Raw genomic sequence first — 22,756 nt, 5'->3', positions numbered from 1 at the left:
CTTGAAGAAAGAGCAAAGCGCAAAAGCCCTGAGAAGGGCCGACTCTGTTACAATTTCACGTTTATCACAAAAGTGATGAAAGTCAAGTTTGATTCTTTTTTTCAAGTTACCTAGGCGGGATTATTTATCAGCTGTGAAAGATTCTAGATTGTCAATATAAAATGAACGAGAGGGAAATAAAAGATAGATCGTTGGAAAGTGTAGTTAGTATTTCGATGACCGTAAAATTAGCAGATAACCCGATTACTCAAACTTCTTGATTCAATTTCAAGAAGTTTCGTACCGGCTTCGTCGCAGCCCTTCGTAATTGTCGCGTAATGAGCACGTGACCAAGTTAACAATCCTCTGTCGTTGTGTAAGTAGTAAAACTTAAAACAAGATCTTATAACATAGTCACATGTATGCTAAACAATCTAATTATCAAGGGAAGAATTCAGAAAATACTTATTAAAAAATATCATTACAACCCCAATAATTTACAAGTGATCAATTTTCTTTTACTCTATTTTCCTGTTTCATTCAGAATACACCTGATTATAGGTGATTAAATAGACTTGTTTGGAAATTGGAACGTAACCGAAGAAACTCTCTAACTCCTATATTTCACTAGATCGGTTCAATCGAGGTTCCTCTAGAAATTCCAGATTCAGATTCAGGTACTTCCGAGGCTCGACTGACTCTGGGACATCGTTTTTAAGGAGACAAACGTTCGATTTTCTCGCAGGATATTATTGATGAAACAAAGATTTCGATGCTCGTGGGCCGTCATCTAGTCACGTACCGTCCAGAAGACGAGTATTTGTCTCGCAACGTAATACCCTGTAGCTCTTGCGTCGCCTACCTTGCTAAATCTCATTCCCCCGCGCGTTTCCATTGAAATTGGATTTCTCGCGCTGGATGCCCCCAGAGGCGGCGGAACTTTGGTACACAGAACTTTCAGACACGGCAAAGTGAAGGTAGACGAGAAGGGGGAACAAGCGCACTTAGGTATCGCGAAGAAATTGGAAATTTCCTTATTAACTCGATTAACGATCGACGTTTTAGTCGAACAAGTGGATTTAAGGCTCGTTCGCAACTCGACGCGATATCGCGCTCGAGTGAAAAAAGCCTTCGTTTTACGAGGAATTTTTATTTCTGAACGATGAACTGGATTGGTACGATCGTAAAGTATAATTTTTCCTCTACTCACCAATCTTGACGACTGAGGGTAGCGCCGCGACGTCGAAAGGCAGTTGTGACAGCCGAAGCACAAAGACAGTGGCTAGCAGGCAGCCCAAATTCATAGCTCATCTCGAAAGCCCACCTTTACGGCCTGTTGTTGGCCCTTTACCACCGAACACCACCGCACGAATCACGTCCGCGTGCCACGACACTCGACGTTTCTCTGCATTTACCTGTAAACAAGTTGACAAAGTTCAAGCGAGTTTCCAAGTTCGTGTCCGTTTCAGCATTTCAAATGCTCGGCCAAATGAAATCCCTCGTACGATAAACAACCCGGCGACGTTATCTCGGTTAATTACTCTCGAGATAATACCAACACTTCCAACTGGTTTTCATACAAAATCCAACTGTAATCGTGTTTTAAATTGTCCCTATTATTCCTGCAATCTCTCTGTGTTTCTTCTTTGATAATTTTATTTTTTTTTTTTTTGTTTTGCATATTGAGAGGTTCGAAACTTTTCATGCGACTGCGTTTGGACAATGGTCGATACGTTGTTTTATTATTGGAGCGTTGTGAATGAATAATAGTATCAATTTTAAACATTGAAATACCGTGCTGAAAAATTGTTAGATGTGCAAAACTATCTTTTCTATAGAATTAATTAATTTAATACTCAAATTAATCTATCAAATTTTACCTTTTTAGAGATAATGAACTCTGTTACATTAAATTCGTGAGATTCCTCGGTATTGTTAATAACTCTCATTCGCTATTTCATATAATTCGTTTTCCTACATACACGCTTATTGAACAAGCTTAATTGGCAATCCGACGAACATAAATACCCGTTACAACGAAAACTGGCAGAACGAAGTTTCGTGTACACTGTTGCGAACACGTTGCTTTGTACTTCATTTCAAGTCGAAATTACCGTAAATTAATAAGGGCCGACGTATGAACGGGTGAACTGAATTAGCGGTTGCTGAATTATTCGCGTCGACAAATCTACTAGATATATTCTGTTCGGACAGCAGGAATAATCGAACCGTTATACGTCTGTGTTAAATTTCGAGATAGAAAAATTTTCATGCCACCCGTTGTATCCCGAGATTTACGACAATCATTTATTCTACCATCTACTCGGTTATTACAAAAAATAGTCAATCTATCATGGTAAGACGAATTCTTATCTGTCCTCTATATTTCTACCATTTCTGTCATCTACTATGTTAACAGAAGTATTGTGCATTGAAACGGAATGCCAAAAAGTAAATTTACTTCAAAAAAAGAATGCTACAGAAAAATGAAATTCATCGATTCTCCATTTTTTCCCTTTTCGCAAACATCACCGGCGAATACTAAATATCTGTAACAATTGTATTTGCAAAGAATTCAGAAAACTCTGATTACCATCGAAGCACCGATTCAACGTCGAGCATTTCATCATCGAATATTGTGCTCGCTCGTCTGCTTCGTTTGTCCCTTTTGCACGAGCTGCAGCTTCGTTGAAAATGATTCTCGAAAATGGACGAATAAATTTCAGTTTTACACGCCGGGACCCATCGCGGGGTGCAATGTTTGCCACAATAAATTTGCGCTCCTTTGAAGAACGCTCGAGGGGCCGGGTGGAAAATGTAAATTTCGCGACGAAGCTTACTGAATTCTACCGACTTTCCGTTCCACGACCAATGAGAATCATTGAGTAGGACTTGAAACGTATTCCTTTGCCTTCTCTTCGTTCGACGAGAAAATAGCAAAGGTTTCTTCGTTTATTGTTCAAAATGTAAATCGAAACTTTTGTCGAAGCACAATTTGATTTAAGATGTTCATTATTTTTCAACGACTGGAAAAGTCGCCAATCCGACAGTGGATAAAAGGAATGGACAATCGTTTGCCACTTTTGCCACCGTTACGACAAATGGACCGAACCTCTGGCCACTCTGGGACTCGCAGATAGCGAAATCCAGGAATTTGTCCAAGAGATCCTGTTCAATTTATTTCACACTTTCTTCTCCGAGGGATACTGTGCAAACTACATAGCTTACGAAAAAGCACGATCACTCGAGATCTTTGTTCCTTTATTATCAGTAAGTACTGCTATCATTGTGTCAATTCAAACGCCATCAAGCTAAGGTTCAAAGTAGCTTAACAATCATTAATATTCTTTGCAAATTAATTAGGGGATAATTTTGATAGGAATAAAGCACTCCTCTAATTTCATATTGTCAAAATTTCCATAGATACAAGAATGCTTTTGGCATTCTTGATTGTTAAATTGAATTTTCAAATAAGCTTCATCAAAATTTGCATAATTTTGTAATCCTTTCAAAAGGAATATTCAATCTTTAGCTAAGAAACTGTTCAGGGAAAGAACTGATTTCATACAAAACTCAATGAAAGTACAAACAAGTAATAGCGGTATCTCGTTAAAAAACGATTTTTCGTTTTTGAGATCGAGTGAAAAAAAACTGTCGTTCGATGGACGCGAAAGTATCTCATTGAATGTTCACGATTGTTTCGCGAATTTCGGAAATAAAGTCGTAACACGACTGTTGTTGGCTTTTGTTCGGCCGATAGTTCGAAGGGTGGCACACATTTTACTCCATCTTAATTCAATGTAACGATCCTTTGGTGGGTCAGAGGGAAGTATTCGAGGAAGTTGCGAGGCGGTTTCTTCCTCGTTGATCCGAAGAAACAACGGAACAAACGAGCTTTCGGTTCACGGTAACGCGACCTCGTATATTTCGGGTAATTTCAACTCGCAGACTGGCTGGCGACTTTTTGGATTCTCGCGTATTTTCACGTTAAGAGCATGTTTTTGCGACTACACTTCGATGTCTGCAATGCTTTTTTTTTTTTCTCACGAGAGAAACAAAACGAGTGTGTTACGTGAAACAAAATACGTTGTGAGTTTGGAAAACTTACGACATTTGCAGTAACCACGTTTCCCAAAATAATAAAATACACTGTTAATTTCAAGAATTTCTGAAATTTTTTGCATTCAGTTACTTTCTTGGATAACTCGTTGCGGCTAAAATACGGAGACAGGCAACCGATACGAAAGGTAAGAAAAAGTTTATAAAGAACGTCCATTTCACTCTACCCTTTGAATATCTCCCTGTTTCTTCCTCAATCTATCCATTTGTATCTTCCTGTTTCTTCCCTTTCAACACCTTTGTCAGCCACCTTTTCTTTTGTGATTTATGATTGCTTGTAGCGTCTTGGTGAGATCACTTAGAAACTCTGGATAAAGAAACCGAGGAATTCGTTGGGTCGGTGCATCTCAATCGTCTTTTTTATTCCACCGGATAGAAATACATCTTCTTCGAGCAAACATATCAGTTTCGACGTATTAGACTTAAGTATCTGAGCTTCTATGGAACCTTTATACCTTACAAACTCATTACTGATCTAATTTGGATTTATCCCAGCCTCTAATTTTTTTTTACAAATTTTAAAAAATTTTACATCTCAAGAACTCAAGCAACGTTAGGCAATTCTGCAAGTTTACAACGTAATTTAGTACCGGTGTATATTACAGAGGATACTTCGAACGATGCAAGGATAGAAAGGATGCACGTCAAAGGGCGAGGAATTTTGCAACATTTCGCAGAACCATCGACACGGACTGGTTTTCGCTTATGCGGGCGATTCCGCAAAAGGCTCGACGGTAGATGGTTACGTCAGCTCTTACAATAGCTTCATCGATTGCGAGCATTGTCCCTTTTTTTTTTATCGGTCGACCAATCTGTTCAGCCGCCATTGAAAAATTCGCGAAATTAGTCGCGTAGCATCGTACGAAATAAGCGAACGAAACATTACAACGTTTCTGTGTTAACTCTGAATTTCTATTTCAAATAACGCTTTTCCAAAAATCAAATATTCGGGGTAAAATATCATAGGTACGCTTGATATTTCGCTGGTAGTCCCGTTCGTGATACCGAATAAAAGCATAGATGAACTTGGTCGAACCAAGCGGCTGACAAAGCTTCGTCGTTCCGTTAGGAAATTTAATAAAATGCTCGTGGATTTTTCTTTTGTTTTCTATCCTCGTGGAAATTTGACGTTCCGCGTCGATCACGCGGAACAGGAACAGTAACTGTGGATCGTATTAAATTTTTCTGGTAATTGTAAGGGCTGTCGTCCTTTCTGTAGCGCCTCCCTTTAATTTCTCGCTCGTTCGGTGAAAAATAGTTCATAACCGCTTCTATACCGTCGAATTAAACGACGTAGTCAAAGTGAAAGCAAATTGAGATCTACTATATTTATTCAGCAAGAAAAAATATTGACTCCATTCCATGTAAAAATTTATCGAATTCTGATAACTGAATATTTGCAATAATAAAATACAAGGAAAACTGAAATTAAATTCCAAAATTCATTTATTAATGGAATTTTGAAGAATTCTAATTTGATCAGGATTCATAATCTAACACATGATTTACAGAATTTAAAATTTATTACAATATGAAATGTCAATGCATCCTGCAGCGTGCAGAACCGTAGCAGACAACTAATTGTAAAATTTATTATTGATAGTCGAAGACCAAATATGTCCGACACTATAATTCATCCTTAGCCGGGCTCGACTGCGGTTATAAGCGGTCGAACGATATTAAAACTCGCGCCATTGTTCTGGCGCGTATTCAACAGCGTTATATACGATTACAAGATTCTGATTTTTATTTTCACCGAGTCAAAATAAGCCACGTTCGACCGACACTACGAATCACGTGGAAAACAAAAAATCGGACGAATATGCGCGGGATGAAAAAATACAGTGACACCGGTGTCGCGTCAGGTGATCCTCTTCCGCTGGTTATTTACTGACGAACAAATCAAGCCGAGCGTTCGTTTCGAATGAAACACGCTCACCTGATGCCACGCTTCGCGAGTATTTGTTTAATTTCTTTGTACTTTATTCGACTTCCGATACGTTCAAATAAAATATAACGGTGTCAGAAAAATTTGTGCGAAAAAGTAAATTTATGGGTATTAGGGGTGTACAGGTTATGTTGTTGGTGAAGCTTAGATATCAGTAGTTAATATAGTGAAAATAGTCAGCTTGGATACACTCGTCAGGAGGACTTTTATACTTCAACAATATTATAAAGTCAGTTATAATGGTACATAACACGTAAAAAGGTTAATTATAAAAATAAGAAGATTGTATGCTGAGTAATTGCGATTATAACGTGTCTGAATATACATGACTGTTACTACTGCGGCAATCATGCGTCAAGGCAGATTCCCATGTGTTCTAATATTTGTAATTTGTAACTGAATCATTTTACGTATTATGCTTATAATTTTTTATATTATAATATAACGAATCGTTACATGCATCTGTTCGCTACAGAATAGCAAAATGATCGAATGTAATTACCAAGTTTTCCTGAGTGTGTCAAGTATCGCCAAGCTGGTCCACGATCCGAGAGACGCGTGGTCGATAGAAATCGATGGATTTATCGATGGACACGTGACGATTCGTGCAGGATTTCCAAAAAGGTGGACGCAGAAGGGCATGCGTGGTCGTTTTGATTCTCGCGGCACGCGTAAACATAACCTCTATGGCGGTCGAATTTTCATCGCGACGACGCAAACACAAACACCTTATCGAGACAGCGGCCGGCGCGCGACTGTCGCCGGTTCTTCGGTCGTCGACTCGCGAAACTATCCGAAATCGACCGAGCGCGGCTCGAGTCAGCCACGTGCTACTGTCGGTGCTGCGCATGCGCGCTCCCACGTGCTCTCGCAAGGGGATATGCCCGATATTAGTCAGACATCATTTTCTCCTTACAGTTTCCACCCTTTTTAATTTATTTTATTTTCTCATTCTTAAATACCTGCATTACAAAAATAAAATACAGTTTCCAATTCACTTGTAATTCTGGAGAAAAAATAACTCTATTTATGTTCTAAGGAAAATTCAATTTCCAGAGGAAAATTATTAAAAAAGAAAAAATGTAGATGAAGTGTGGCTTAGTTTATATTTAAGCTAACAGGTGGAAATCATTTATCAGGTTGCAGGAAGTTCTTCGTATTTTTCTGCATCGAAAAGTTAAATTGACTTTTCACGCCCACGCCCCGTAATTGTGTTCCTTTATTGTATAATAGAATTCAGCTGTGCGTTCTTAAGCAACGCAGCTTTCAACTAGATGAAAATTTCATCGTAATTTTGTATCGTTTATGCCAGGGATTTATAAAGCGAGACGAACGTTTCGAAAGTTTACGACGGTTCTAAAGTAACAAGGCAGCGGTCGGCATTAATTTCGAGACAAATTTCGAAATTTTATATTCGCGCTTACAACATTCTTCTTAAAGTTAATGGAATTTGAAACGTCGGTTATTTTAGTTCTTGAAATTGAAGTACATGCAGAGGAACTTTTTCAGTTATCGCTTACTGTGGTTTTATTCGAACTCTCTTTTTATACGATAGCCGAGAGATTGAAAAACAGATCTTTGAGAAATGCGAAGCTTTTAAAATGCTCCTACATGAAAAGGTAGCCGGAGGCAAGGACGTCGTATAAAAGTCTACTGCTTATTGCTTGTTTTACTATTCATCCTCTTGAACGAAAAATAAGCAACGGGGAACCATGCGTCGTAAACTGAAAAGAGTTCTCAACAACTTTGCCCGTGGCTTAGCCACGACTTTCTCATAACGTATGCTGTATCGTATGCGATAAATTTCAACCGACGATAAACTGTGTTCCATTGAAACGTGATTCTGAAACAACTGTCACCTTGCAGAAGGAAATCAAAGGAGTATCTATCTCGGTATCTAACAGATTTTATATTTAACAAAAATTGCAATTGTAATTCCTAAGAAATCATTTCAAAATTTTTAGAAAAATAATGGAATACACCTTTCCAACCGTTAGTTCAAATTAACTTTCTTTATTTCTTGAATAATTATATTTGACAGACACAATTCTTTAAAAAATTATAAGCAAAGGTGATTAAAGATATTGAAAGAGATAGATAGTGATCCTTAGGGGTGAGATTTTCAGGATTTCGACAAGTTCTCCGTCGGGAAACTGCATCCCTAAGTTTGGCGAAGGGTGTCTCACCGACAGTGCGCAAACAGTGGGAGCATCGAGTGCAACAGGTCGTACGACATTCGTATTTCCGTGGATCAGGACCTGGTTTTAGCCGGGACACGAACCCGCTGATAAAGCGTGGAATCGATGGTTTCAAATGGTTCACCGCAATTCCAACTGAACGAGATAGTTGTCTGTATATCCGGTGGATGGCGACGCTCTCGACACCCAAGTAACATTTCGAACCGCAACTTTCACCGATTCTTTAAAGTCGACGCACAGAATTTATTTTCCTTTTACTCCTGTTTTTCTTTTTTTCTACGCGCGTATAAACGGGCCGTTGAATTTCTGATCGTAAAAGATAACGGTCTCGACTATTCCTTACGACAATTTACACCACCGTTGCACCCCGCGTTCCAAATTTACACGCTTCCGCTTCCGCGATTCCGCGCTCTGCAGTAAACTTTTATTCTTTGCTATCTGATACGACGCGCGGTGGTGAAAATTCCACGAAAACGTTCTGGAAAATAGAAACATGTTTTTTAATCAAAATCTGGGATCTAAAAGAAGGAATATAATAAAAATAAATAAAAATAAACATGTATTTATTTGACGGGACTGAAATTTGAAAATTTAACTTAAGTATACATAAATTCATTTTAGCCACATTGTAGGAATTTTTAACTAAAATAATTTCTTTCGCAAGTATAAAAAACTTTCAGATAATATCCGGAAGTTTCAAATGGAGATCGGACTAAGATATATATCGAAGAGTCGAGAAACAATCGCAAGAGGACGAGTTCGTTTTATGAACGCTGTTGGCACGAGACACGATGAACTCGATGCCGGATAGCGAAAGCAAACTACAGGTTTGTTTAAAGCGACGACTTCCGTATCTGACTTCCGTCCTTGTCTGGATTCCTAGGAATATCCGCAGGAAATGCTCCACGTTTTCCGGTTCGACGGCTAGAAAAATTTCGTGTCTAAGGGATCCGGTTGGCGCACGCGGAAATCAACTCGAAACGAACGTTTTTTCTCATCGCGCTTCTTTTTTTTTTTTATCGAGACATCAATATTCGTCCGCTTTCGCTTCGAGAGATTGCCACGCGATTAATTAATCGGGTTGCCGGTTTTCCGTCTTGTTCGAATTAAAATTTCGTGCTACGTGGAACGAGCTCGTTAAGAGGATTGCACGGTGGCCGATTGTAAACAGGAAACACGATTTCGCGTTAGTACACGCGCGATAGAAAGCGTTTCGGGTCATGGTATTAACGAAGAACAAATTACCATAGCGCGGAACGCTTCTTACGGCCAGACGTAATACGATCGATATAATTGATAACCATTTTTTCGATGTCGATTATTTGATCATTATAAATATCGTTTTCATAATTAACTATTACAATAACGTTCGTGATCAGAAAATAGCGATCGTTTGAAAGGGAATTACTAATTGTTGGATTGTAATCATCTTTAATTAACTTCATTCCTAAGGATATGATTTTAATATTTGTGATAAAAAATCCTTTCATTAAAATTTTTCTGCGAAATACCCTCGTATATTGAAATAATTTACAATAAATAAATGAAATTGGGCAAATATAAAATTACATTTAAATGGAATATTTCAGCAAACCAGATATTCATAAAATTCAAATATACTAGAATAAAATGGATATAAATTGTAAGTGGTACGATGGAAAAATTGTCAAAATTGTAGTTGGCGAGGGAAAGTTGACCGTATCGTGAAAAACAATTTAATTACAGCTTTCACTCAATTTTTAAAATTCCCAACCGCTTTTGATTAAATTCGCGCTTTATTTTACCTAGTTTCTCGTAAATTAAATAGTTAATTGTTGAGGGTCTATATTATTGAAAGAATCAATCAATCGGTACGATTGCTTATTGATTTTGCACGTATTCATTCGGCTTTTAATTCTTGCTGTTAATTTTATTTATGTTTTGCTTCGAATAAATCTGCGTAAATATTTGATTCCATAAAAATAGTCAGCTTCTATGTTTCAATCTTATTTGCACGGTTACCACCGGGAATTCTCGTGAATTCGACACGTTATTTCCCTAGGGTGTTTTTCGCGTAAATTAAAAAGCATCGCTAATGGAAACACACTAGCTGAGAAATCATCTCGTCCATGTCAAAAAAATATGCACGCTTGTATCGATAGAAGCGGCAGTTTTCCGGAACAATGGAAACACTGAAAACATCCGCACAATAAAAGCATCGGCCATAAAAAACAATTCGTTTTAATCGTCTATTTTTTAATTTTCACACTGTTATCATAATACATGTATCATAAGCCTGTTAGTAATAACTAATACAGAATTTTGCGAAATTGTTATATTTAAAAAATATCAAACAATTGAAAGGAAGGAAGTAAAAGATCGTAAGAAGAACGAATGAGAAATTGATAGTTGGCATCTTCGAGAATCGATAAGGAAAAAGGAAACGACGGTGAAAAATCGTAAATGACTGGAAACGATAAAAAGTGACAGGTATGTTATCTCCTTTCACTCAGCTGACATCTAATTAATCTAAAGTTCCTCTTAAACCATCGTTTGCATGCAATTTCAAGAAACACCGTTGAGAATCTATGAAAAGAAAATGCTTTTATACGTTATATACGGAATAAAGGAATTTATCTGAATGCAGCTGAAGTCATTCATTCGTGTAACAGAATCTTCTTTAAAATGGCGAACGAAATTTTTGCAAGCTTTTTCCTATTGTAGCCTGCTACGGGTGTTTTCGTGCAGTTAAATGGGATTTCCTCTGGTGGAAAACCATTTACTCCCTGCGTTGAATTCTTTTTCGAGATCAAAATGTTCCCTCTTCTTGTTGATTTTAAGGTAAAAGTCTGTTAAATGCAAGATATTATAGAATAAAAAAGAAAATTGATTTTGAAAACAATTTTACTAACAGCCATCGTTTCATTTTTCAACGACAGTAAATTGCTGAAAATCGTTAATGAAATTCTGTTATACTGTTTCTTACGTTATTAAGTATCCTTGCAAATTATATGATGTAGAAAGGAACTGCTTGAGATCCAATATCCATGAACCATTTATCTTTGCCTAGTACTTTGTTTCCGTCAGATTAAGGTTTCTTTGTATCACTACAATAGCTCGACGACAGCTAACAGCAGCAAGATCATTATTTACATAAAATAATGAGACAAAAAGTTCCTCCCTTATCTAGCTGGAGGGTTGAATTTCAGCATTTGAGATGAAGCCTCGATGAAATGTGTCATAAATATACACTGGACTCTTAGCCCTGCGCCCTTCATAAAACTGTAACAAATGTTATTATTTTTAACGTAAGTAAATTCCTCGCGTTAGCAATGTCCCATTGACGGAGCCCAGGTGTTATGAAATTCAGCCTCGTAAAATATGCACGCAATCAGCGATGCTCGCGAAGTCACGAACAACAGGTGAATCTCCGTTTCTGCTTCGCGACCGCACGCGTGATCTATCGCCGCCACGTCAGAGGCGTCCGTTTTCCAATCGAGACGCGTGAACTTCCTCCTCGCGATACACGTTCCGCGAGAAATTTTCCTCCTTCCAAACTAACCGCTCTAGCCTTCGACTTTTACGATCCTTCCAACACGCGTCACGTACCTGATTTCTCTCTTCTTTTGTTCTTTCCCTTCTGCCTTCTCCTCCTTGTCTACGTGGTCGGCAACGGCAATCCTTTACGCGACGACATTCCATGCAATCTACCGTAACGACCTTTGATGTCGAATCTCCAGTAAACGATGAAGATAATGCTCGTGTACCACGGCCGTGACCCGAGTCGATGGTATCTACTGATAACGAGCGAAAATAAGTTAACGGGCATACGACACATTGCAGCCGAGGTTTTTACGATTCAATGCTTGGAACTTGTTTACTGCTTTCTCTTATCAAAGGACAATTGATCAACGTTTCAACGTGGTTGGCGAAACGAGGACCTGGAAATTTTTCTCTTCGTCGACTCGTCTTTGCAGTATGCTTTCGTATTAGGGATGTGCGGGCACCCGATATTGCGGGCTCGGGCGGGCACGGAAAAAATCGGGCGGGCGTCCGATACATGCGCGCAGTCCGGTAGCCCGACTATTTCAGATTCGGTCGGGTACAGTCGGGCAGATCCGGACGAGATCCCCAACTCTCATGTACACTTGTTAATACTTGCAATAAGCATGTGCAAAATCTGTTTTATATAGAATTTTGGAATAAGATAATTTGGAAGCTTGTTCGAATCTGCCTGACTGTACCCGACCGAACCCGAAATAGTCGGGCTACCCGACTGCACTCATGTATCGGACGCCCGCCCGTGCCCGCCCGATGTTTTCCGAACCGACCCGATTAGTCGGGAACGCGACACATTAGTTGGAATCCTTCCGAAAATTCGGCAACGCACGGTACTTGGGCTATAGACTTTAACATTTCAAATTGAACATTTCCTGATACAAAGACTTAGAAATTTTTCTTTTCATAACATAACTTTTGAGAAAACACAATCCGTCGGCATTCTTCGTTCTCTTTTAAAGTGCAACGAAGAATCGATAAGCTGGTCAGAAACGAATCGAAGATTCTGTCGATTCAAAAATTACTCTCCTGTCCCTTTTGGAGAAGAAGAATGATATTTAAAGACGCTTCTCGGAGCTGCATCTATTCGATTCGACAGCGATTTATCACCGTTCGAAAGAAGGGACTCACAAATTCGCAGCACATTCATCGCGTGCACCTTGTCAGCTCGAAATCACGTTCCCCTTTCAAACTCTCCGGTGAAACCTCTTTCCATCAAATTCGCGCATCCATCAACGTCTCCCTTTTCCGATTGTAAAATGAAAGGCTTCTCTCGACCTGTTATTTTTCATTTGGACAAATCCAAACGCTTTGTCCTATTAGTGAGTGCACGACTAATTAAGAAATCGACTACATCATAGATTTTCACATTTCAATTTTGCTTAAAATGTTAATAATATAATATAGTAACAGGTAATAACCATCCTCCAAATAACTAAATGAGTAAATTCGAGCATCGAATTTCAATCGCCTGTCGGCGGAACAATGTGGCTGAATATCGGGCATCGTTTCACCCCCGATGGTCGTGAAAATATGAAGAGGCGTATTAATTGCGTCCGCAGTCGGCAGCAGAGCGTAGAATAAAATTACCAACAGGCTCGTATTATTTTCGAGAGAGGGAGGGATGCGTGCGTTGTATAGCTTGCACTCGCGGATCAGGTGCATTACAGGAAAGTGCATCCAGCCCCCAGAAACGCGGAACGCCATTACGAGAATCACCGATGCCATCGTCATCCCTGTTTTTCTCCGCGTTACCGTAAAATTGTCCCGTTTATTGGGATTCATTATTACCCTCCGCACCGCCGCATTTGCACAAGCTGCAGGATACGCGGAGTTAGTCGAAGAACGGGATGAAACGTGTGTGAATTGGCGGTGTCGAATTAATTTTCACCATGCCGTTGCTTTATTCTTCCGTCGTTTGGAAAGTTCCTATTTTCTGTGGCCAATATTTATTTCACCATTTTCTTTCCCGCACAATTACGACAAAAAGCTCGCCAGTTGTAAAGTGTATGGGAAAGTGGTAACAGCCAGCATCGTTGTTTCGAAGAGGATCCCGGTTGCATTTTCAACGTTCGTTCCATTAAACGATCCAGCTCTGTAAGGGATGTTTACGCCGTTCGTTGAATCAGGTATTGTTCACTTAGACTGCGTGTTCCTAGGTGCGGCATTCATTTAGCGAGCAACAAGGGCAGAGGTGCGCGGGCTCAGGGTAGAAATTGCAGGGAATCACGATCTCGTCGAGCTCCATAAAATTTCGCCCGAGGCAGGGGTAATCGGATTCGCGTCAGGCAATGCTTTCACACGATTCATTAAAGGGCCATTTATATTTCTCGATGGCGAAAAGTGGATCAGCCGGGCGAAGTACGTTTGATGGCACGCAACCGACCGATTCAACTCGATCCTCTGCCAAATACTCGCTCGAATCATCGGGTTTCAAGTTTAGTAAACGAAAGGAAAACACGAAAATAAAAGGAGATTAGATTGAATCGTATCAATGGAGAATTCACATCACGAGGATGGAATTTTTAGCACAACTCTTATAAACTTATAGTATTTCAATACTTACAGAGTATTTGAATTTACTTACGAAATGCTTGATCCCATCACTACCGAGTATCGTTCGCGAGATCGAAACAATAAAACTGAACGAATTGCTGTTAATGATTGTAACCGCGTCAAACAGCACGCTTCGATTCTTCCACGCAAAAAAAAAAAAATGGAACAAAAAGAAAAACGAATCGATGCGCTTGTTAAGCATTGTTTACGGCTCGTTCGATCCCGCGAAATCAATGTTTCACTCCGACGCGTCGATTAAAAATGTTCGACGAGTGAATTCGACCGCGTTTCCCTTCGCCCCTCGATACCGCCACTCCCGTTCGATTAAAACACGAAACTTGCTTATTGTCCGAAATCGCGGACGCGCATATTTTTTCATCACGTTGTCGCACGCGTTATTACAAAACATTGCTTTCAACGCGTGACTGTGTACGCTCGCGGCTCTACCGTATCTCTTTTCATTTCACACGAACCTTTTCGTGCTTTTACGAGATTCTCGTTTTAATCATCCGCTGTCCTGTCTGTTACACACGAACGTCGATGAAAGAATTTGTTGACGTACATTTCGATTTGGCACGGACAGCTTTATCTTTGACTTAAAGATGAACGTAAGAATAATGATTTTGGACAGGTATATAAAGTAGTCGGGAAAGTATTTCGTCATTGTACAGTGATCCACTCAGTAGCAGATACATACTTAGGTTTACCAGTTCAAAGGACATTGTTTGTAACGGGAATAATGGTTGCAAAGAGATTCACCTTCCTCGGATTGCTGCTTTTCGTTTGTCTGGAGGTACGAAACAATTCTATCCTCGATTTCTTAAAATTATTCGATTGTTGATTTCGAAATATGAAAATGTAAAATAAAGAATTAAAAATAAGGCAAAGTAAAGAATTCAAATTCAAAATTATTTGTCTTAAAGTTCATATTTCAAATTTTCAAAAGCCTTATGTTTCCAAGGCGTGATGGCTAAGTACAGTATAGGGTATTTAACGAAACAAGACGGATAAGTGTAACTTTGACGAAGGAGAACGAAGCATGAATACATTAAATTAAAACGAACGAGCCGTGACGTTCGTACATTCAACTGGAAAGACACATTTGTCTGCGTTAGATGAGAGCTATTTAAAATTTCCCACGCGGGGAGGATGTTTAAAATTTAAACGAATCGGCTCATTTTTAATTTACGTTTCTCCGCTATGTAGAATACATTTTTCTCGTTGCAATAATAAACGCGGCTGTTCGTCTCCATTCTTTTTTACCGGACGTGCAAATGGAGACATTAACGTATCGTTTCTCCTTTTGACGATTCTATTTTTTTTCTTTTCCAGATGAACCGAGTTCATTCTCAGCCAATCATTAATCTCGATTTTCTAAGACCTTTGAATTTACCAGGAATAAACTCGATAAATCCCCAGCTTAGGAACATAGTTCCAGTGTCTGGTAATAATAAACTTCGTATCATTTTATGTGAAGCGTTTATTAGAAAATTGAATTAATTAAATCGTGTCTATTTCTAGGATTGACCGATATAACAAGCTTGGCTCAATCCGTGAGTCTCACAGGAAGTGGTGGAAGTGAGAAGCAAGATAGCGTAGGAACGGCTTCCTTGATCAAGCTCTTTACACCTTGAAGCATGAGCAAAAAATATTCAAATTAAAATGCTTAGTTATATATAGCGTAGCATTGTAGGCTACGATTAGATATGAGATAGACTTAAGATATTTTCACTGCACACAGTGCAATTTCAAAATAAAAAATCTTTTTAAATCATAGAAATAATGAAATTTAAATTGTCACTGTTAGAATTGTCGAGTATCGTGTGCCATTTCAGTGACATTGAAACTATAATACTTCAAAGAGATTGCTCTTTTTTTAGAGATAGCTGATCAAATAAATTCATCGTGTGATTGGATCACTCTTACAAAATGTATAGGCTGGAAGAGATTCAAATACGAACAAACGCGTGTATACGTCAAAAGTCCATAGTGAGCCAACTCGACACAGTCGATTTGCCTAGTGAAAGCGACTCTGTAATAATTGAGTTTCAAGCTTAATCGTACGGTTTAGGTTCGGCTTGTTTGCTATGATTTAACCCAAAGCAAAGGTTGCGCCAGCCGCTTCGATCACATACTAGATAACTGGATCAAGTAGATGAATATGATTTCATTAGATCGCTTACTTTGTTTACAATGATGAAATTGATTAGCATTCATAGATCTCGTAACGTAACAACTATTTCCTCTCAATGAGAAATGTTAATTAATATCATGGTAATATGGAATATAAAAAGTAAAAGTTAATAGGAATTAATCTAAAATCGTACTAATAATGTAAGGTATATAAAATTGAAAATAAAGAAATTATATCCTCAATAATAATTGTTATGCATTCTGTTTCGCTGCGTGCATCTATTTCCATTGTCCCGTTCAAGGTGTCAATAAATCACGACTACAGAAATACATCGAACTGCGAAGAAATATGATAAAAAAACAATACCGTTATTATAATCAACCCGAGGCCCTGAAACTCTTGCACCTTGCTACACGCAACGATACGAAGAGGTGGGAAAAATATCGCAGCCATTGTATGCAACAGTGGTTTTCAAGCAAACAACTTGCTGCCATCAATGCCAGTTCCTTGCTTCTGGTTGGTCTCCGGTTGTCCTTGCACAACATGTTCCCTTCCTTGTGTCGTGTCGCCAACGCAATGTCAACGAATGCACGGCTTGTCTCGACGTTAACAGAGCGAAACTGTCTTTAGAAAGGATATGTCGAGCGTCTGCGAATAAACGTCGCGTAATTCAAGCGTCAGAAACGATTCTCCCTCCTTTATCTTTTTTTACTTTTATATCTTCACCCCGGAGGAACAACGAATGGGACAAGCAGTTAACGCTGCAATGGATACAGGGGCGCTTTGAACAGCAGCGAGGAAGCACCGACGCCGGAAACTCTTCCCATGGGACCGGAAACGAGCACGGACGGGGCTGTTGGCGCTGATACGACAACGTTACTTAAAGGCGTCTCGCCGACTGCGATCGTGGCTCCAGGTGGAATTAAATTAACTCTCGTCGTCGCTGATGCTACCGTGTTACCGGAACCGGTCGTCAGAGAACTCCTGCTAGACGCTACACCCTCGATCCTCCCTGACTTTGTCGCCTCTGTAAATAGTAAGTATCCTGATGCTGGAATCGATTTACAAATTGGATCTCTTAAAACCGACATTCGATTTTAATTTAGAAAATGAAAAAAAAAAAGTTAATCCTCTTTCAAAAATATCCTCACCTGTGAGAAGAGGAGCTTCATCGTTTCCTCCATCATCAGTTAAGATACTAGAAACATTTGCAGCCGCTGTGGTAGTCGCATTGATAGAAGTAACAGTCGTGGAAGCAGAAACAGTCGCTGATGAAGATGTTGAAGTAGCGAGAGCAATAGGCAACGGCGGTGCTGTTGGACCAGTAATAACTATGGGACCTGTGGAGGGACCTATTACAGCGTTCGCTGACGCTATTCCTATTGTTTCTTTAATTGCCGCCGTGTTCGCTGATGCATCCGCGGTCGGCGACGATTCTTCTGCGTTTTCGATTGCGACAGACGCCTTCGCTGACGTAGCAACGACGCCTTTCTTTGTTTCCGTTCCGGCTGACGCTGCGTTATCAGCGACGCCGATAGCGACGGAATTATCGGAAGGGGCTACCAACGTTACCGGACCAGACGACGCTCCTCTAACGAGCACCGAATCATCCGCTGGTACACTCGATATATTCGTCGTTTCTGAAATAAAATTCCTGTTTATGTCACAACAGACGCGTGTTCCTCCGAACAAGCTCGAATTTATGGACCCGTTAAACTCGCGCATTCTGCGAAGGATACGTGATTCCAATAAATTCTTCGTTTTATGCATCGCATAAAAGCTGCGTCGAGTAATAGGATCTCAGCACTCTTGGTTCGGTTATATAATTCGTACCTCTATCTCGACATCGAGTACGGACTCGTAAAAATTTCAATTGTATTCGAAATATTTTTAAATAGAGTAAAAGAATTACCTTCGATCGATGGAGCCGTGTTTTGCAGGATTTTACTGGAACTACCAGGCGATAGGATAGTCACAGGTCCGGAAGAGGATCCCTCGACTATAGTGGTAGTCACGGGACCGGCGACAATCGTTTCAGTCTCTTTTATGGGCTCCGGGGCCAACAAGGTCACCGCAGGTGCAACTCCATAAAGTGGAGCAACGAAAAACGGTGGCGCAGATTGTCCGACGCCCACTATTTCATGATAAGGAGAAACGTCGGCGTGAACCGACGTTAGGAGAATCGATGTTGCTAACCGTAACTGAAAACGGATAAGGCGTGATTTATTGAGACGAGTGTCAAAAGTTTCGACGCGTTATCCACGGTACGCGTGGGTCGCCGACACAATAGTTGGAATGCTTTTCTAAGTAATCTCGCTCGTAAATATCGTTTATTAAGCCGATCTACATACAGGGACACCGTTAAGCTCGCAAATATTACGCTAATAGAACATATCTGATCTCTTTCTTCATTCTTCAGGGTGGAATAAATCTTCTGGTCTAATGAATCAAGATTCGAACTTTAACATTTTGTGTTTTGTATTCTCCCCTTCGGCACTTTGATTTGTTTCCTATTTTTATATTCAACCCTTTAACGATGTAATATATAAAAAAAATTATTCTGATCTCTTCTTTCATTCTTCAGAATAGAATAAATCTTCTGGTTTCATAAATCGAGATTTCAATTTTAACTCTGTGTGCTTTGAGTTCTTGCTTTGCAGCACTTTCGTTTGTTACCGATTTTTATTTTTTTTATTTTACTTGAAGAGATGAAAATTATTCTGATCTCTTTTTTCATTATTCAGAATAGAATAAATCTTCTGGTTTAATAAATCGAGATTTCAATTTTAACTCTGTGTGCTTTGAGTTCTTGCTCTGCAGCACTTTCATTTGTAACCGATTTTTATTTTTTTTATTTTACTCAAAGAGATTGAAAATTATTCTGATCTCTTTTTTCATTCTTCAAACTGCAATAAATCTTCTGGTCTAATTTATTAAGATTTCAATTTTAACCCTTTGTGCTTTGAATTCTCACTCTGCAGCACTTTTATTTGTTACCTATTTTTATATTCTACCCTTTAATTATATAAAATGTAAATCTTTTTTAGTTTTACTTGAAAAAATTGCAAATTATCCTCAGTTATACTATGGCATCCTAGTAAATAGTAAATAAAGACCGATATCTGTTATCAGTGGTGTGTTGTAATGGATAACAGAGTATGAACCATGTAATTGGAGTAAACCAGGTTGATCATAATTTAACCACGAGTGTCCATCGTCGCGAGTCGCGTCAACGCTTCAGGTGATTCGAAAACAATATCTGTCACGTATCCGAACGGAGCGCTGCGCTGGCCAACAGATAGAGTCGCACGCATCGTGAATTTGCATAACTCGGTTTCCGGTAAACGTGCCGCGCATGAACACGTCATCGCCACCGCGGTTACGTGCTTCTCTACGTGGCCAGCATTCGGTCGAATCTTCCGAGATCCACTTCCTTCGAGAACTTTGCATCAAAGCGTCGGCCAAGAATTGGAAAATTATCTTGACAAATCTTGCTGTCATTCTTATTACTATTTCTATTTCACCAATCGAATAAATATCGTTGTTTACATTGATTAACATGCTAATTGCTAGAACAGCTTCATTCCTATTCCTCGTTTTTGCTATAATATCTTAATAAAGTTTGCAGAAAAAGTGCGCTCGTTCGACAGGATTACATCTGTCGTTTGAATATATTTGCACAATTATAGAAGGAAAATGTTGAACATTGTCCACGAGAAAGTTGTTTGTCGGCAATGCGTTAATAAATTAGTAAACGAATGAGGTGATCCGCGTTGTGGTTTACCAGCTCGCAATTCTACCGGGCCGAAGTTCAAACTCGAATCGATCCCGTTTTAATCCCTGGTAATTGTAAATTTGTCATTTAGAAGCAGCTGGGAATATCAATGTAACCAAACGTCAGTACGTTATGAACAGATCATCCGCGGAATTCTACTGTGGAGCACCGTATTTAAATGGAATCTACGGATTACCCGTCTTAATCAAAGTTACAGAACGCGGCCATACGTTTCAATTATCCGGCTGCCAGTGAATACCAGGCTGATCTATATATCAGACGAGCATTGGTCACAGATAGAGGATCGTTCATATTTCACGGACTACGCAGAAGCGCATTACAAACTAACGTATTAAAGTTTTCTCATCAGAAACCGGCCGCGGCGCGCCGTCTCTTAACTGAGCGATCGCATCTTCGATCGAATCGCTCGATCAGCTACAATAAAGTTTCGTACACTTACCAGCAACCTCGTGGCTTCTTTTCTTTTCTCCATTACCGTAAAATTCCTCGCTGACCAGTTCGAATCGCTAACTGTTTCATCGCGAACCGACCTGAACGGTTATATACTCTATTACGATGATGAGTTAAGAAAAAAGCTCACCGCACCCTGTTTTCTTCGCGAACAATCCTAGGAATTCCATATGGACGCCAGAACAAAGACTGAAGTAAACGTGAGACAGAACGGTATAGCGTCTGATATCTGTTGATCACTGTGAATTAATTCCGTAGATGCCAATCGATTTCTATTATTAATTTATGAACTAAACAAGGGAGGTTTCTTTAAAAAATTCTGAACACCTAAAAGCAATTATTGAAAGGAACGATGGTGCAACCGCGTTCACGCGTGCGAACAATTAAACCGACCGGGGGAATAAATAACGTTGAACCGTATGAAATAAAAAAATAAGCAAACGAAAAAAATCGTATATTGGAGGCGCACGGACACGGGTAATTGCTTTTCTGTGTTGTAACATTTCAAACTGGACTTTCAAAGCAGAATTTCCTACCTCCCTGTATCGCGATCAAACATATTTTAGTTTGAATCAATTCAAGGCCGTCTAATGCAGCAATCGAAAGTATGTTTCGCAATACTGGCCGTGGATTGCATCTTGTAGCCCGTACCCTAAATCCTGACCCAATGGGGTCTGCCCGGTACGATTCGTATTTTTTTCTCTCCCCGTTGTGTTACCTCGTAACGTCGACGCGTAACGATCGATGGAAATATTTTTCCGCCCGTAAAATATGCTAATATGCGGCCGATGGCCCAGTTTTAACTTCTGCAACATTCGCACCACGTTGCGTGTGCAACGGTACGTACCACCAGCCGCGGAGCGCTCAATCGAGATTTCTGATGCAACATTGCCTCTGTACGAGTTCATCGTTTTAGATCGCTTGTCTTGATTTACGGATTTCAAGTCTCGACCACGCCCGCTGGAACGACAAGGTACGAGCGAGAGGATTGCCTGGCAGGGCGAGCAGCCGCCATGCCGCCCGGCAAACACGCGTCCTTACGGGGTGGATGACGTACACGCTGTTCTACTGTATATAGGTAGGAAAATAAGAGTATAAAAGACAAAGTCGAAGCTAAGATTTTCATCAGTCGCTTGCACTTTCGAGTTCGAAGAAGCTCAAGCAATCTACCACAACCGACAAAATGAAATCCCTGGTAAGACTATACCGAGATCTCAGCATCTACTCCGCAATTGTGCAGACAAGATTGGATTCCTTCGAATCCACATCTAATTGCCTCTATTTTCAACTAATCGTATCTTAAGATTATTATAATTTTACTATTATTCTGCTTGTTAATTTGTTAACCCTTTACTGGTGTATACTTACTCTCAATTACTGTATCTGGATATAATTCTTAGTAGCTATTAGGAAAATAGATAATTCTTTCTATTTTCCATCCTTTGATAAATACGACCGCAAATGATTAATTGATTAATTCAGTTGAGAGGATAATTGAAGTGTCAAGGAATGCGACAGAGTAAAGTTCTATCAATTATCTGACATTCGACGATAACAATGGATCTATTTGTAATTTCAGTTGATCCTTTTCGCCATCGTCGCCATCGTCGCGGCCTACCCCGAACAGGAGGTCCGAGAACGCCGTGGAATCCTTGGGGGTCCAGCTCTATCGGCTGGATGGATCGGTCCCAAAATCGCTGCGGCTCCAGTTGCCATCGCCGCTGGTCCTAAACTCCTCGCGGCGCGTAAGTATCTTCATATTTTATAAATTATCACGTTCAACTTGAAAATTTTCTCTCATTACTCGAAACAGACGTTTATAAGTAATCAATTTTTTAAACAAGTTTTATCACATATTAATCTGAATATTCATTAAAATGTAATTGTACGATCGCGATATTACACATTGCTTCTGAATATCTATCGAGTGTGCAATCGTACGATCGAGATCGATGCTCACGGTTTAATATAAATTTAATGTTTATAATACAGCTGCCGTTGTAGCCGCACCCGCCCTTGCTCCCGCGTGGGGACTGAAA

The 22,756-nt window shown here is 39.7% G+C and overlaps 2 protein-coding genes across 2 annotated transcripts in view; both read right to left on the bottom strand.

Annotated features, from left to right (window-relative positions):
- Window positions 1–14,592, bottom strand: part of LOC114876729 (glutamate receptor ionotropic, kainate 2-like) — an 84,102-nt gene extending 69,510 nt beyond the window's left edge. Inside the window, 2 exon segments of the mRNA XM_046285057.1 lie at window positions 1,190–1,394; window positions 14,369–14,592. Of these exon segments, the coding sequence (XP_046141013.1) occupies window positions 1,190–1,283 (94 nt within the window). The 5' untranslated portion in view covers window positions 1,284–1,394; window positions 14,369–14,592.
- Window positions 14,593–16,803: 2,211 nt separating this feature from the next.
- LOC114876734 (streptococcal hemagglutinin-like) lies at window positions 16,804–20,762 on the bottom strand. The gene is made up of 4 exons (XM_029188524.2): window positions 20,707–20,762; window positions 18,384–18,672; window positions 17,623–18,111; window positions 16,804–17,498 (listed from the first exon to the last, which is right to left on the bottom strand). Exons 1-4 carry the CDS (start codon window positions 20,737–20,739, stop codon window positions 17,227–17,229), a joined length of 1,083 nt encoding a protein of 360 aa, XP_029044357.2. The 5' UTR covers window positions 20,740–20,762; the 3' UTR covers window positions 16,804–17,226.
- Between the last annotated feature and the right edge of the window lie 1,994 nt (window positions 20,763–22,756).

This window comes from Osmia bicornis, chromosome 3, assembly GCF_907164935.1.
Source record: "Osmia bicornis bicornis chromosome 3, iOsmBic2.1, whole genome shotgun sequence".
Lineage (NCBI taxonomy): Eukaryota > Metazoa > Arthropoda > Insecta > Hymenoptera > Megachilidae > Osmia > Osmia bicornis.
The sequence above is the reverse complement of the archived record's forward strand: the minus strand, read 5'-3'. Positions and strand labels throughout refer to the sequence as shown.

Bases quoted from the DNA above. Each gene is read 5' to 3' on its own strand.
- LOC114876734 (XM_029188524.2), bottom strand. From the start codon at position 20,739: ATGGAGAAAAGAAAAGAAGCCACGAGGTTGCTG. The intron at 18,673-20,706 runs GTAAGTGTACGA...ATCCGTTTTCAG, and splicing joins AAGAAGCCACGAGGTTGCTG to TTACGGTTAGCAACATCGAT. The intron at 18,112-18,383 runs GTAATTCTTTTA...ATTTTATTTCAG, and splicing joins CACGGCTCCATCGATCGAAG to AAACGACGAATATATCGAGT.